This window comes from Brachionichthys hirsutus, chromosome 5 (genome assembly GCF_040956055.1).
Source record: "Brachionichthys hirsutus isolate HB-005 chromosome 5, CSIRO-AGI_Bhir_v1, whole genome shotgun sequence".
NCBI lineage: Eukaryota > Metazoa > Chordata > Actinopteri > Lophiiformes > Brachionichthyidae > Brachionichthys > Brachionichthys hirsutus.
Window position 1 is genome coordinate 13,386,218 of NC_090901.1, and position 16,286 is coordinate 13,402,503.

The window sequence follows — 16,286 nt, forward strand, 5'->3', positions numbered from 1 at the left end:
GGGTTAGGCGTTTACATTCCGAGCTCTTCCTTGCCAATTAAAGCTTCATTACAAGAAAAACAAAACATGGTGTTTATTAGACAAGAAGCTGCTCTAATCTCTTTTAAGAGGCATGAATACACACATGAATACATGGATTCACACATGAATACACACATGAATACATGGATTCAAACATGAGAATGTATTGAGTCCTTCAAATTAAAGTTCTTCCACTTGACTCACTGAACCAGTGAAAGACGAGCGGTGAATTGACCACCAACCAACCGAGTCTCATCTCTGAGATTGGAAGACATTAATATTAAAGATATTAAAAGAAACATGCAAGTAAGCAAAACAAATGAATATATATATATATATATATATAATACAGTAGCGTTGCCCTCCTCATTATGCAACTGACAAATGAGAAAAAATACCATGACAGGAACACGTCAGACATGATCTAAGCTCCTGTCTGATAAAGTTTGGATCTCTGATAACTTTCACTCCAGTTGTAAAGAACTACTTCTTCCACGCTGCGGGAAACTTTGATGCCGCCTTCACCGCTATCGTCTGCAAAGCGGGGCATATCAAGCAGGATTTGTTGCAACTTTATGTCGAGTTTGGTGGGAATGGGAAAAGAGTGGCAGTGGTCACAGGAAAGACCCGTTAACGGTTAGAGTCCGTGCTCCGTAAAAGTGATGCAAAATTTCATTAGGCTGATTTGGTTTGAGGTTCAGGAAACAAACGCACACGTCAGTAATCAACCAGTGTAACCGTCGGGTCAGGATAATTGACGTTACACAACATTTGAATAACACTTGTCTTGTCAGAGGTCAGACACGCCCCTTTCCTTTGTATCACGAAGCCTTAGGAGAATAAACGAACCCAGCGTGTCGCGGTAAATCCAATAAAGGCGTCTTTGGTGCCGCTTCGCTCAGTGGACTAGCTGGTGAGATCCCGGAGACACTTCTTCGTCTTCATCTCAGTGGTACGTAGAGAATCCTGCGCCTACGGTGGGGAGTTAATGTTTGAAGCGTTTAAAGAGCGTCGCAATGATGGGATGTTTTAGTGTTGGTATGAAATGGTCTGTTCAGTACATGAACAGAAATCTGTAATAAGCCTACAAATATATGATGAGGGCAAAAAAGACACTTGCGTCTTTTGTTTTGGATCTTTGTCCATGATGTTTTATTAAAAGTGCAGAATTTTGTCAGGCTGAAAGTTATTTAGGATTCATGAAGAGGTTCTGTTAGTTGGTCGTATTTAGTTTCCGGAGATTAATTAAAAATCTGTAGAATATATTTTCACCAAACTTCCTAAGCACATCGGCTTGGTACAGAATGTGTGCCTTTTTGTTGCTGAGCACCTTTTTTTCCATACATTTCCTTTGTTTCCATGGTTACAAGTTGAAGTTAGGCTATTTTTTTTCAATGGGATTTGTCTCAGATTACTCAACAAATGACACTGTATAATTTTTTCATGAACTTTGTGTCTGACTCTCTTACTAGAGTCAACTGTCAACTTCGTTACGTGAGACAATTCAGATGACTTCCTTCTGTCCTCCCTGGATGAAATGCACCTGCGGTTGTATTTCATGTTTTTCCTGTCATGAGTTTATATTTGTGTTTCTTGTTCACACAAGAACAGGTATGGCATTGTAAAATCTTCCCACTGCCTTTGGCCATCGCAAATAAGGGAGAAGTTCTACATCCTGAATGTCACGAGAAGGCGACAGACTCTTGGATGTCTTTGGTTTATCAAACTATTATCGTTGTAGTTCTTGTTGTGTGGATTTTGTGTGTGTTCTCCCCGTGTCCATGTGGGTTTTCTCCGGGTTCTCGAAGAACATGCAATTTAGGTGAATTGATGACTCCAAAAATTGTCTGTAGTGTGTGAGTGTGTGCGTGAATGGTTGTCTGTCTCTGTCTCCGCCTCTTGCCCATAAAAAGCTAGGCTCCAGCCACTCCCGTGACAGACAAAGCGTAAAAGTGGCTTTGAATGAGATGGTTGTCTCATCTACAAGAAAATAAACGGATGGATAGTTCTTGTTGTGGTAAAAATACTTTTTTTTTAAAAATCTTATTTTGGCAACTTTGCTTATTTGATTGTGTCTGTATTGAAGCTACAGAGAGAAGTCTGCTAACACCTTATACTGTTATGTTAGCTACTGGTCTTTTGACTTGAATTTGTGTTCTAATACATTATTAAAGGTGACACGAGTAATGTTTCCAGTTGTGAATTTGCATGGGGCGTCCTGTTGGTGCCAGGTGTTTAGACTCCGCCTCCTGTTTGAAGCTGGAGTTATTTCCATGCATTTGAATTTGGCTGCAGTGTTTGCATCTGAGGAGGCAGAAAATAGTTCCAAACGTCTCTTCCCTTTTCTTCCATATCGCTTCTGTGTGAGGCTTCTTCAGTTCTGAAGGACTGATACAGAGTTTGGATACTTTGAAACAACGAATGGACGGAAACCACAAAGACAGACTCCCCAGGAGAGGTGAAGGGTTGTTCCCCCCCACCTCCCAGGTGAAATATTTTTTGACTTACCAGGTGGAATCATGTTGTACAACTGTCAACTGAGAAGGCATGTTTGTAACTTTGTATGCGAGTCAGTGACCACAGTCATAAATCCCTGCTGTCCCTGAAAGCAGCAGGACTGATAGGACTTCATAAATGCTCGTGTACCGTCGCTGGAAACTGTGGGAGTGTTGACTCGGGTGTTAAATACAAACCAGAGTGGAGACAGTAAGGCGTTCACTGACCTCTTCTGGCGCTGGTCGTTTCATAGCTTATTTATGGCCATCATAGCAGGAAACTGTTTATTGAGTAATTTGAGCAAAACGAGAAAAGCACTCAGAGCGCAGACCTCCACCGAGCAGCTCATCCCCCCTCCGCATTGGATTTACACCGTCCACATGGTGATCTGGATCCATCATCAAGAGGTTCTAAATTGTTATTGGTATCTTTATACACCAACCATGAAAAGTAAAAGTGAATCAGAGTTTTTAACTGATTTTTGAATCCATAAATGAGTTCTCAATGTTAAAATTTAATATACTGGATCAGATCCAGTTGATGTTTTTATATCGGTCCCCTTTATGATTGTGATTTTTGGTGAGTGAATTTAATGCATATTTTAAAATATGTGATTTTTTGAAGAAGCCACCATTATAAGTACTAAATGGAAAATTGCAGATTGTTTTGGTATCCAGACAGGTATCTGAACTGCTATCAGATTTTGATTTTTCCCCGTAATCCTGCTCAACGCAATGTATACCCCATTTCTCATAAATCACAACAGTATCCGCAATCCGGATCTTATCCGGATGAAATTCGGTGGTGAGATAGAGATCCCCTCCCTACATGAATGTGTCAAATTCCATAAACATCGGTCAATAATCAACAGATATTGATGAACATTTCATATGATGAATATTGCATCTTAATGAGTTGAATTTGAGGTGTGTGTGTGTGTGTGTGTGTGTGGTTGCGCGTGAGCAGCAATACTAATTGAGAAGCTTCTGTCTGCTGCCAAATGGTTAGGCAGTAGAGATCTGAGATCCCCTCTGGGCCACTCAAGAACTTAAAGGGAAAGTGCCTGTTTCGTGTGTGCGTGTGTGTGTGTGTGTAGGTGTGTGTGTGTGCTGATTGCAGTGCTGTAATAGTGAGAATGATGCTCTGAGGCTGCCAGCGATTGGGATCTGATACTTATTTTGAAAATATGTCATCCATGCAATGCTTGGCATTGGCTTCAGATGACCAGAGCACGTTTGTCGGGTAGACTCGGGATATAAAAGGAATCCACTGGCCGACAAAGAGTTAAATATTTAGACTGGAGGAGGCTGCAAATGCACATTGAGAATGAAAACGATATATGTAGCCCTAAGGGAAGTTGAATTGTCAGTGTAATGGGAAATAGATACACCTTCTGGTCTTAAACTGTTGATTGGTGTAAGTAAGTGGACTATTTCTCCCCTGCAGCCTGTTAAAGAGCCAAAGATGTGATTGATAAAAGCATTTAAATCTCAGTGAAAGATACAAGGACTTAAATAGTTAAAAGTACACTTGGTGCTCCAAAAAAAAAACTAACCATTGACTGCGAGGCTGTTCCTGTTGTCTTGAAAGACATGCTGTGTATTTCTTAAGAAAGAGAACCCCTCGTCTAAAATTAGACCCCTCAAGTCGGTCCTTACTTTCAATCATCGGCAAGAAATAAATAATGCTTTTAATTTTTTGCTGAGCATGTGCACACGACGCATGCGCTGCTGACGACGAGCAGAATAGCTGTGGAGTGGAATAAGATCACTAACCAGGAATCAGGAAATGTCTTATACCCCCCACAACGCTGAATGGTGGAGGAGGGAAGTGAGGTAGCCCTGATCGTGGGTGAACTTCCTCAAGTGCCGTTGGCGAGAAGGAGATTTTTCAGGATTTTTCTTCTTCTGCATCTTTTCCCTGACCAAGTTGTTCTAGCCATTCAATGTTCCTGCAGTGCCGGTGTGTGTGTGTGAGCTCTCCAAGCGCACACTCCTAATCCAATCAGGTGTTCAGTCGAGCCGATTATTGCAGACCCAGTGTGATGCAACCTGATGTTAAGATTGATTGATGATATTTGATCGACTCCTGAAATGAGGCACTGCATTGTTTCAACCTCGATATGACTGAGCGGAGACGTCGGCTCCACCCATAATAAAGGGATGTGAGTGGTGGTCTGTTTCTCTGCAGTCTTTTTTTTGGTTATTTGATTTATTGTTTCTTTTACCCAAATATTATTTGTTTGTTTTTTATCTTTATTCTTCATGATTCTTCACTTCCTGTCCACATTCTCTCCATCACTCTGCTCTGTTGTCCCGATGTACTTGAAGTCCTCGACCTTCTTTACGTCTATTCCTTGATTTGCATTATTTCTGGTGGCACATTTTTAGGCCGGATGCCATTCCTGATGCAACTCTCTGCATTTCTCCGGGCTTGAGACGGTACAAGGGAGAAACTGGCATTGCTACTTTAGCTCCTGCTAACCGCACTACCCGTACTACCATGAGGATGCATCATACATGCACATCTCCTGTATATAAATGCATCTAACAGTGTGCAGGATTTGGTCACCTGTAATCAGCGTTTCATTATTTCATCATTTATATTTTGTCAAGTAACCTTTCGTCTTGTTTCCTCCTCTCACAGTGAGTTAAGCATGGCAGCGCACACCCCTCCGTAGAAGCCCGTACAGTTTGGAAAGAGTAAACAGGAAAAGGAAGTGGGCGAGGAAGACGAGGGGGCGTAATCAGCATTCACGGCCAGAGCGGATGGGTGAGACGGACGATGGACGTATGGCACAGGCGGGCGGACTGTTTGAGAACTTCGTCCAGGCGTCCACCTGCAAAGGGACTCTGCAGGCGTTCAGCATCCTCTGCAGGCAGCTGCAGCTGGATCCTCTGGACCACAGCCACTTCTACACATCGCTGAAGGCAGCAGTCAGCACCTGGAAGGTCAAAGCGCTGTGGACCAAGCTGGATAAAAGAGCCCAGCACAAGGTGTACAAGCAGAACAAAGCCTGTCAGGGCACCAGGGTAAGAGAACCTGCCAGGGCACCAGGGTAAGAGAACCTGCCAGGGCACCGGGGTAAGAGAACCTGCCAGGGCACCGGGGTAAGAGAACCTGCCGGGCACCGGGGTAAGAGAACCTGCCGGGCACCGGGGTAAGAGAACCTGTCGGGCACCGGGGTAAGAGAACCTGCCGGGGCACCGGGGTAAGAGAACCTGCCGGGGCACCGGGATAAGAGAACCTGCCGTGCACCGGGGTAAGAGAACCTGCCAGGGCACCGGGGTAAGAGAACCTGCCAGGGCACCGGGGTAAGAGAACCTGCCGGGGCACCGGGGCAAGAGAACCTGCCGTGCACCGGGGTAAGAGAACCTGCCAGGGCACCGGGGTAAGAGAACCTGCCAGGGCACCGGGGTAAGAGAACCTGCCAGGCACCGGGGTAAGAGAACCTGCCGGGGCACCGGGATAAGAGAACCTGCCGGGCACCGGGGTAAGAGAACCTGCCGGGGCACCGGGGTAAGAGAACCTGTCGGGCACCTGGATAAGAGAACCTGCCGGGGCACCGGGGTAAGAGAACCTGCCGTGCACCGGGGTAAGAGAACCTGCCGGGGCACCGAGGTAAGAGAACCTGTCGTGGCTTCTTCAGAGATGTTGCCCAACTCTTTTGGTTCGCTACCTTTGCAGTCGATTGCTGTGCTCTTGTAGTGGCAAAGTATTTTCGGAGTCATTAGCGACCATTTAAGCCATGCTCAGCATGAATGGCTGCTGCAGATTAGAGGCGTGGCTTGCATTGAGCGGCGGAGGTTTGCACAAATAAAAATTTCAGCCATCAATTATTTCTTTCTGTTTCTCAGTGCTGTAAAATTTGTCCCCGTCCTTTTCCTCCTGGCGACACATTTATTTAAAGAGCACCATTGCACAGGAGCACCTGCCACCGATCAGCCGTGACCTTCTCTGATCGGTTTATAAGAGCACAATAAATTTATTTATAAGTTTGTGTTGTTTCATTCACCTCTTGTTCCTTTATTTTGTGGCACAGTTCCTGCTGTGACGGAACGGTGACGCATCAAAACATCATTAATATTTCAGGTTCCGTCTTATTACCTTACCATGAATGAGCACATCTTCAGCTGCACGTTTAGCATCGTGTCCGAAGGGAAAGATAAGACGTCCACACAGGAAAGAGGCCAGAGCCTCACAGAGCGGAGATTAGTCGGGATGGGTGGGACTGGGAGTTAGCCAAAAATAACAGCTAATTATTATTTTTTTGGGGGGTGCGGGTAAAAAGAGATTTTGGCTGGCAGCTGGGTATGTGCCCTTTATTCTAGAGCTCGAATTCCAAGTTTTATTCCATTATAGGGAAGATGTAATAAATCATCCTCCCATAAGTGACTTGGTCTGTCTCTTCTCAGTGTCTGATCATCGGCGCCGGCCCCTGCGGCCTCCGGACCGCCATCGAGCTGGCCTTGTTGGGCTGTAAGGTTGTGGTGATCGAGAAGAGAGACGCCTTCTCCAGGAACAACGTGCTCCATCTGTGGCCCTTCACCATCCACGACCTCAGAGGCCTCGGAGCCAAGAAGTTCTACGGCAAATTCTGCGCCGGCACCCTCGACCACATCAGTGAGTGTCGATCCGTTCCTGTCTGGGTGTTGCCTTAAGAAGTCCCCTCACAATTAGATTTACACCATCCACATGGTGATCTGGATCATCAAAAAAAGGTTCCGTAAATGTAGTTTTCAATATTTTTTCCCTGTCTGCATTCTGGATCAGATCCAGATGAAATTCTGTGATAACATTAGAGGCCCCCACCCTACATGAGCGTGTCCATAAACATCGTCCAGTCATCAACCGAGGTATTGAGGAACACATTTTGAAGCTCCCTTGACTGCAATGTTACCAAACATTTCAAAGTGATCCATAATCCAGGATCTCTTCTGGATCAGCGCCACAATAGAATAATCTGTTCCTGGTAACATTCCCAATATTTCCTGAAAATTTCATCAAGATCCGTCCAGATTGCATAACCTTTGTCTCGGAGGACCTAATTAGACAGACTCATAGCTTCCATTATATCTGCACTAGAAGCCCTAACTTTGCTTTATCTACTGTGTGTGTGTGTGTGCGTGTGTGTCCAAGGTATCCGCCAACTCCAACTGATGCTGCTGAAAGTGAGTCTGATTCTGGGAGTGGAAATCCATGTCGCCGTTGAGTTCACCAAGCTAATGGAGCCGCCACCGGAGCAGACAGATGACAGTCAGTGTGTGTGTTTGTGTGTGTGTTGTTATCTGTGTGCCAGTGACGCACGCAGAGACTGTCCCCCATGTCTCGGCTTTATATGGAAAGCAGTCCGGTCACAGACTCAACGTGTGGAAATGATCAGAGGAGGAGGAGGCGGCGGCGGCCTTCACAGCGCGCTGTGGGATGTCTATTGATAGTCTGCTGATAGTCACATTTTAGTCGGCTCTGAGTCGCCTTTTTATGGCACAGGGAGACTTTCTGCATTTCAAACTGCAGGAAACGTGAGACAGCCACCCGCTGACTCGGAGGACTGAACCACGTGCTGTCGCTAAGAATTAGCTGCGTTAACGTCACGGTGTCCCGTGCAGTCCGCTGCATGTATAATTACCCCGTGGTGTAGCACCCAAGGGCTGTTACATGTTACCCCCCCCCCCCCCCCCCCCCCCGGCTTGACAAGCACCGTCGAGCATAAAGCGAATCAGCCTGAAGCAGTCCAGCAGGTTTGGTGTGCTCTTCCTCAGGTCCCGGGTGGCGAGCCGAGGTCCGGCCGGCCAATCATCCGGTCTCAGACTTTGATTTCGACGTGGTGATCGGCGCCGACGGACGCAAAAACACATTAAACGGTGAGAAGCGAGCCGAACTTGGTTTTTGTTACATGTGATTTAAGATGAGGCTGCTCTGCGTCGCTGGGCAGAGCATTTCCTGTTGGCATACTGTGAATTGTGTTGTCTGTGCGTACCCCCCCCCCACATCTATCCTTAGGGTTTGTTCGTAAAGAGTTTCGCGGGAAGTTGGCTATTGCTATCACGGCCAACTTCGTCAACAGAAACACCACAGCAGAAGCCAAAGTGGAAGAGATCAGTGGTGTGGCCTTCATCTTTAATCAGAAGTTCTTTCTGGAACTCAAGGAGGAGACGGGTCAGTTTGAAAACTGTGGCATCGCCGAAGCTTTCGCTGACCTGTCTGTTTACCCCCCCTCCCTTGTATTCCCTTTAACATATGTTTGCGTTTTCAGGAATTGACTTGGAGAATATAGTTTACTACAAAGACAACACGCACTATTTTGTCATGACTGCAAAGAAGCAGAGTCTCCTGGACAAAGGGGTCATTGTAAACGTGAGTCTCCTCACACATGCAAGGGTTAAATTCAGCTGTCAACCGTTCATATAAATGGATAAATCTCATTCACACGCTGACGCTGCCTGGATGAGCGAGGCGGATCGCATGCCGTGTACAATTTTGCGTCGGTGCGGCTCTTTGTGTTTTGTTCACGAGTGGGGGAAGGATGGAGCCGTGAGATTAACCGACAGGTCGGTGCAGCGGCTGCAGCGATGCAGTCGTCGTATCGGTCTGTCGCGGGGAAGGAGGAGCTGAGCCCAAAGGTCAAAGGTCAATGTAGTCATGAGCTCTGGGTCACAACCGAAAGTGGCTGGGCGCACCCTTAGGGACGTGGGTAAGCAGCTCAGTCACCAGGGAGGAACTCGGAGGAGAGCCGCTGCTCCTCCACATTGAGAGGAGTCAGCTCAGGTGGCTTGGGGCATCTATTTCGGATGCCCCCTGGACGGCCCCCTCGGGGAGGTGTTCCGTTCATGTCCCACTGGAAGGACCCCACGGGTAAAACCCATGACAAGCTGGAGAGACTGTCTCTCGGCTGGCCTGGGAACGCCTCGGGATCCCCCTGGAAGAGCTGGAGGAGGTGGTTGGGGAGCGGGAAGTCTGGAAGTCCGTGCTGAGACTGTTGCTGCCACGACCCGGCCCCGGATAATCGGTGAAGGCGGATGGATGGATAGAAACAAAGACCGCATATACCAGAATCTGAATTATGTATTTTAATAAAATCTAAGATAATGGAACATCTCTATGAATAACAATTCAATTCCAGTTTTATTTCTATAGCGCCAGATCATAACAGGAAGTAATCTGAAGGCACTTTACAGGATTAGCAGGGAAAGACAGAACCCAACTTGACCCACAAGAGCAAGCACTTTGGCAATGGAGGCAAGGAAACACTTCCCTTTAACAGGCAGAAACCTTGGACAGAACCTAAGACTCATGGTGGACGACCATCTGTCTGGACCTGCTGGGTTGAGAAGGAAAGAGAGAGAGAGAAGGACAGATAGGAGGAGAGTGGTAGAGCAGGAGCAGACAGATTATTTATGTACGAAGGACTTTCTACGGAAACAAGACCGCAAGGGCTTTTTTGAAATGCTCCTCTTAGACAGGATGTTTGACTTTATTTATAATTACAGTGGTACCTCAGCTTACGAATTTAATCCGTTCCGGGACTAACCTCGTAACGTGAAAATATCGTAAGTAGAGACGCATTTTGAATGTAAATGCAGTAATCCGTTCCAAGCCCCGCAAAAGTATGATATTTTTTTATTGAAACATAAAAGCACATCAGAACATGAAACAAATGCATGTTAAAATTAGATTACCGCACAATAAACATAAAACGAGAGGCACATCATGTAAAAAATCCAAAGAATAAAGAAAATAATAAAAATCTTATTTTACCGTTTAGCTGTTATTTTTTGTCCTCTGTGTTTATTGGTCCTTTGCGGTGTTTCCTGCGTCGCGTTTCTTAAAGTACTGATCCAATGACGTCTGCTTTTGCGTGGCGTGGCATCTTCTTCCAAAAAAGGCCCGTCTCATCACAATTAAAAACTTGCTGTGCACCGTAGTCTTCGTCGATCATCAATTGTGTGAATTTTTGCACAAATTCGGCGGCCGCTTCGTGGTCGGCGCTGGATGCCTCGCCATGGCGAACAACAGAGTGAAGTCCAGTCCTCCTTTTAAACTTCTCGAACCACCCACGCGATGCCTTAAACTCCGGGTGTGGTCCTTGTGCCGAATTTCCTTCGCCTGTGTCCTCCTTCGCTATGTCGGTAAAAATGGCGATTGCTTTTGCGCAAATTATGGCCTCCGTCACTGTGTCACCCGCGATCTCTTTGTCTTTTATCCACATGAGTAGCAACCTCTCCATCTCGTCGTTCACTGCTGACCGCCTCTTGGAAATTACAGAGAGGCCTTTGGAAGGAACCGTAGCTTTTAGGGCTTCCTTTTGTTTTATTATCGTGCTGATCGTTGATGTATTACGGCCATATTCTTTTGCGAGATCGCTCAAACGCATCCCCTTTTCGTACCTTTCTAGTATCTCTTTCTTTGTTTCTATGGCCAGAAAAAGTCTCTTCCTCTTCTTTTCTCCTGTTTTGGGGTCCATTGCGAATAACGTGGGTTCTCTCTCTCTCTCGCTGCATACACACGAACACGTAGCATGCCGGGATACACGTAGCATGCCGGGATACACGCATACGCAATGGGTTGCCGGGCAGATTTTAGGCGATAGCCAATGGCAGAGCAGCTACAAGTTTGTTTACGTTCGGGGAACTCTGGGAGCGGCGAATAGCGCTATTCGCCGCTCCCAGAGTTCACCTCGTATCCTGAAATGCTTCCGTAACAAGAGGCAATATTTTCCCATTCAGAAACCTCGTAACCTGAAAATTTCGGATGTAGGGACATTCGTAAGTCGAGGTACCACTGTAAATGTAATACATGCTACTGTGTGACTGTACTTGCACTGTAATACATACTACTGTTTGACTGTACTTGTACTGTAATACATGCTACTGTGTGACTGTACTTGCACTGTAATACATACTACTGTTTGACTGTACTTGTACTCTAACATTCTATCCAATAAATATATTCATCATTATCACACAAAGTAAGATCAAGTCTTAGGATGTTCTGTCGAGCGATGAATCCAAACTAACTTTTGCATCAGTGGCAGAAATAGCAACAAATATCGTCTGTGTGGTTTTGAAAAATGACCCCCCGATTTGCAGTGGAAAAAAATCCCTCTCTGGTAATCTCCTAATTGAGTTTGGAACCTTTAACCCCTGAGTGACTGAAAGAGGTGCTTGGTTCTCGCTCGGCAGCAGGTTTGGACCGATCGCTGTCTCAAGCTGACGCGATGATTGGCTGAATACCAGAATGCACGAGGATCATGAATATGATGCTGAACTTCTTTGTCATCTCCGTGTAACAATTCTGTCTCATCACCAACGCCTTTAATGCTATAGATGGTTTCTTCATGTTCCCCTGCTTCGATGCAGGACTACATAGAAACGGAGCGGCTGCTGAGCGCGGACAACGTCAACCAGGAGGAGTTGCTCTCCTACGCCCGCGAGGCTGCTGACTTCGGCACAAACTACCAGCTGCCATCCCTGGACTATGCAATCAACTACTATGGCCAGCCCGATGTAGCCATGTTTGACTTCACCAGCATGCATGCCTCGGAGAACGCCGCGCTGATTAGAGAGAAGCACGGACGCCAGCTCCTGGTTGCGCTGGTGGGCGACAGTCTCCTGGAGGTGAGGCGTAAACCCGGCAGCAGGGGGCTTTGATGCCACCTGATGGCCCGTGCGTGTTCACGTTGATGTCGTGTTTCGTGTGCTTGCAGCCCTTCTGGCCGATGGGTACGGGCTGCGCCCGGGGATTTCTGGCAGCCTTCGATACTGCTTGGATGGTGAGTGGCTGGGCGCAGGGCAGGAGTCCTCAGGAGACGCTGGCTGAGAGGTGTGTAGGGTTTATGTTCGACGCCACCGATTGACGCTCCTAATGAGCTGTAGCTTGAACTCTCGGGGCAAGACTTTAAGATTGCTTTAGAAACGGGGAATTGCGCCTTATTTCGCACCTCAAGACAACCGCTTCAAAGGAGACCCGTCATTTCTCTGTGGATCTTTCGTGTTACGCAAATGCAAAAAGCCAGAAACTAAGCAAAGGGGCGTTAAAAATCAGTTTAATTCTTGGCTGCAAGCATGAATGCATGTGATGTAAGGCTACGCACCTTTAATAGAAAGCCGTCTTCAGACGGACGGCGTGTTTTCAGTGTCGATCTCGGAGGTTTGAAGCTACATTGTCTTGAATCTGCGAGTCGGTTCTTCCCTGTTGTTCCTCAGGGAGAGCATCTATAGGCTGCTGCCTCAGACCACTCCAGAGAACATCAGTAAAAACTTTGAACAGTACACAATTGACCCCGCCACACGCTACCCCAACCTCAACTCCAGCTGTGTTCGCCCACTCCAGGTCAGCGCAACACACATTTAATACACATAGATTAAAAAAAAAAAAAAAATTAATAGCAGGGTTGACATTTAACTCTTTGAATTATATGAGTGATGAAGATGGACGTTATCTTTATACATGCAGAACCCTGGAGACGAGTATGTAGTAAGGAGGATTGAAGAGATTCTCTGATGCACCGTGGTGTCAATTGCATAAATCTGATGATAGTGCGTCTTCTGTCAGGTGTGTCACCTCTTCATTGACGGCCAAGAGAATTTGCATCACCTGGAAAGGGGAGAACCAACGCGCAGATCCGTGGGCCTGTACAGACGAGGTGCGAAAGCAGAATGATTCAAACATACACCGATCATTTTGGCCTGATGCCTTAGAGTAGGTGTTTATTTATTTTTGGAACACTAGAATAACACTTTCATATCTGCAGACGGAGCACGTCTGCGATGTTGTGCCACCACGTTTCGACAGACTGCTCTGTTTTGTAGTTGCGCTACATACCAGACACCTTTTCCAATTAGGCCCAGTAAATGAGAAAGACGATTGATTAAGGCCAACCATGAAGGATCATTTAGAAATCAATGACTAAAACACACGTGCTGATTGAGAGGGATTATTGGCTCCGATACTGAGCTGTGTTGCTTCAGTTCTAGGTGGCAGAATATATGAAGAGTTGAACAGTTCAATAAAATGTTGTTATGAGGTGATCCATGAATGGAAGAGGCGGATCCAGGAAGCATTTTGCAGAGTTATGCACTGCTGGTCGTTTTTCTTCCTTCACTCTGAACAAAGTGAGGAGGATGATAAAGAAATTGTTTCCACTGGGGACGTCCCGATCACGTTTTTGTTTTCCGTCCGAGTTCTGAATTTAAACCGATACCAAGTTCCGATCCATTACTTCTATAATACATTCAAAAAAAATAAAAGCGAGTGAAGAAACGGATCCAGGAACTCCAGATCTGATTTAAAAAGTCATGAAAATAACGATCCATGTATATCCGAGTTCTGATCGGGAGGTAACGTCCGATTCCGATCGAGTTCTCAAGCTCGTGATTGGGCCAGATTTCCGATCAGGAGATCGCATCGGGACGTCCCTAGTTTCCACCCCTCCCTTCTCTCCATCCATGTGTTGCGCACACAGCCGCAGGGACTTTTGCTACCTAGGAACCGTTTTCCCGTCGGTACAAGGTGAATTTAGACACATTCTGTTCGTTACACACCCGTGGGCGTTTACCTGAGATGAGCTTTGTCTCTGACGAAGGCTTTGAGGTGCGCAACTCAAAAACTATTCAGCGTATTGACAAAACTGTGACTCATCCCCGCCCTATCTGGGATACATCAGAACTGATGCATAGATTTTCATAGGGTGTATTTTCTTCATATCCATTGTTATATAACGCCAGATCACAACAGAAAGTCATCTCAAGGCACTTTACAGGATTAGCAGGGAAAGACAGAACCAGAACCCAACTTGACCCACAAGAGCAAGCACCTTGGCAAAAAAAACAACTTCCTTTTATTAGGCAGAAACCTATATATTTATAACATGAATAATCAGATAGAGAGGGAGGAGCTCAGTGTGTCATAGGAGGTTATGCCACCAGTGCTGGCCTCTGACAGCATATTGATTATTGTATTGATTAACTATAAGCTTTCTTTAGGCTACTGTTGAACATAGAGATGGTGTCTTCCTCACGAACCAAATAAACCACAATAAAGGAGCTTGATAGCTGAAAGCTCCTTTATTGCTTTTCCTTTATAAACTATGCACGTGTTCGTGCATAGTTTATGATCAGTTTGTGCAGACGACTGAATGTCGTCTGTGTCGTGCTTCAGGCTTGGGAGGAGATTCAAGTCTGTCAAGTCGAGGCTCAATCCGGATTAGTGCCGCCTCGATGTTCTCATTGCAACAGATTTGCTTCGGTATTTTGCTGCACTTTTCTGCCAGAGAGATTCAAGCAACGTGAATATGAAGCAGTTAAAAATGTTTTTGTGAAATGAAGAGTTTCTGCCGCTGCTGTGGGTCAGAGATGCTTCGCTGACGCTGCTGCTGCTCTTCGTCTCTCCTGCAGAGTCTGAGGTTCATCCTGGCCGGCTGCTGACCTGGTGTCAGAAGCAGACACGGGGCTACCGAGGCGTCAACGTCACCAACCTCACCTCCTCCTGGAAGAGCGGCCTGGCGTTCTGCGCCCTCATACACCGCCAGAGGGCAGATCTCATGTGAGAACAGACGAGAACGTGTCTGGTTATTCTGGTCGGGGCAGTTTTTCCGGCCGCCCGAGACTGTCGCAGTGTGAACATTCACCTCTGAGGAATTATTAAGTCAAAAGCGTTTCTCACTGAAATCATGATTCACCTCTTTTATTTGCTGGTTTGGGTCCCTTACTGTGAAGGACAAAAACAGGCTGAACAGCATCACAAAGAGGTGTAGCAAGATGGCGGGGGGTCAGCTTTAAGGACCTCTCTGTCCTGTACAGAGCCAGAGTAAAAAAGAAGGCACAAGCTGTCCCGGCTGACCCGACTCTGGACGCTGTCCTCTGAATACACCGGTTGTTGGTACATGGTACCAAAGTGCAGGATGAATAGATTAAAAAATACATTTCTTCCTGCATCTATTGGTTTTCTCAACAGCCTGTTATGACCAGCTTCTATTCCACTTTTTATGTTTAATTGTGTGATGACTGAATTGCTGTGAGTCTCTGCTGGCTGTGCAACAAATTGCCCCTCACGGGGATAATAAAGTTTTTCTTATCTTATCTAAAATTCATTGCTAAAGAGACCTGACCCGGTGCAACCTGTCCTCAAATCATTGTCAATAGGGGGAGGGGCTTTAATGTTCTTCGAGTTTAAATAAAGATTTGAATGAGCAAATTCATTCTTTGTCCATTGAGAATAAAGTGGAGGTAAGTGTTGGACGAGGATTTCAGTACGTGTGTGTGTGCTCCATCACCAACGAATTAAAAACCAACGATTAAAAAGCATGAACGTCTTGTCTTTCCCTTCATCTGGGTAAACATGAAAGCTGTAAACTGGTGCTGACCTCCCCTCTCTGCTCTCCCTCAGCAACTACGACTCCCTAAAGCAGGAGGACGTGGCAGGGAACAACCAGCTGGCGTTCGATGTGGCGGAGCGGGCGTTTCGCATCCAGCCGGTGACCCGGGGAGAGGAGATGGCAGCGGAGGCGGAGCCGGACAAGCTCCTGATGGTTCTCTACCTCTCCAGATTCTACGAGGCCTTTAGGAACTCCCCAGAGAGCTGCAAAGGTGACGCCACTTCCCGTCTCTGGTCAACATTTTCCCCATCAGCTGCTGTGAAGCATGCCGATGGAAGGTCGTATCAGGATAGGGAGCTTGTTCGAATCCATCCAGTCTCAGGTCGGGGGGTGGGGGGGTAAACCTGAACATGGCCTCTTCAGCAGACCAATGAAAAACCTGGATTCTGTGCAT

The 16,286-nt window shown here is 46.4% G+C and overlaps 1 protein-coding gene across 1 annotated transcript in view; it reads left to right on the forward strand.

The window, feature by feature from the left end:
* Positions 1 to 16,286, forward strand: part of LOC137893552 (F-actin-monooxygenase mical2b-like) — a 46,509-nt gene that overhangs the window by 4,743 nt on the left and 25,480 nt on the right. Inside the window, exons 2-13 of the mRNA XM_068738962.1 lie at positions 5,164 to 5,549; positions 6,933 to 7,140; positions 7,657 to 7,773; positions 8,280 to 8,381; positions 8,521 to 8,676; positions 8,774 to 8,874; positions 11,877 to 12,134; positions 12,224 to 12,339; positions 12,723 to 12,849; positions 13,072 to 13,162; positions 14,913 to 15,060; positions 15,904 to 16,103. Of these exons, the coding sequence (XP_068595063.1) occupies positions 5,286 to 5,549; positions 6,933 to 7,140; positions 7,657 to 7,773; positions 8,280 to 8,381; positions 8,521 to 8,676; positions 8,774 to 8,874; positions 11,877 to 12,134; positions 12,224 to 12,339; positions 12,723 to 12,849; positions 13,072 to 13,162; positions 14,913 to 15,060; positions 15,904 to 16,103 (1,888 nt within the window). The 5' untranslated portion in view covers positions 5,164 to 5,285. The remainder of the gene's footprint in view (positions 1 to 5,163; positions 5,550 to 6,932; positions 7,141 to 7,656; positions 7,774 to 8,279; positions 8,382 to 8,520; positions 8,677 to 8,773; positions 8,875 to 11,876; positions 12,135 to 12,223; positions 12,340 to 12,722; positions 12,850 to 13,071; positions 13,163 to 14,912; positions 15,061 to 15,903; positions 16,104 to 16,286) is intronic.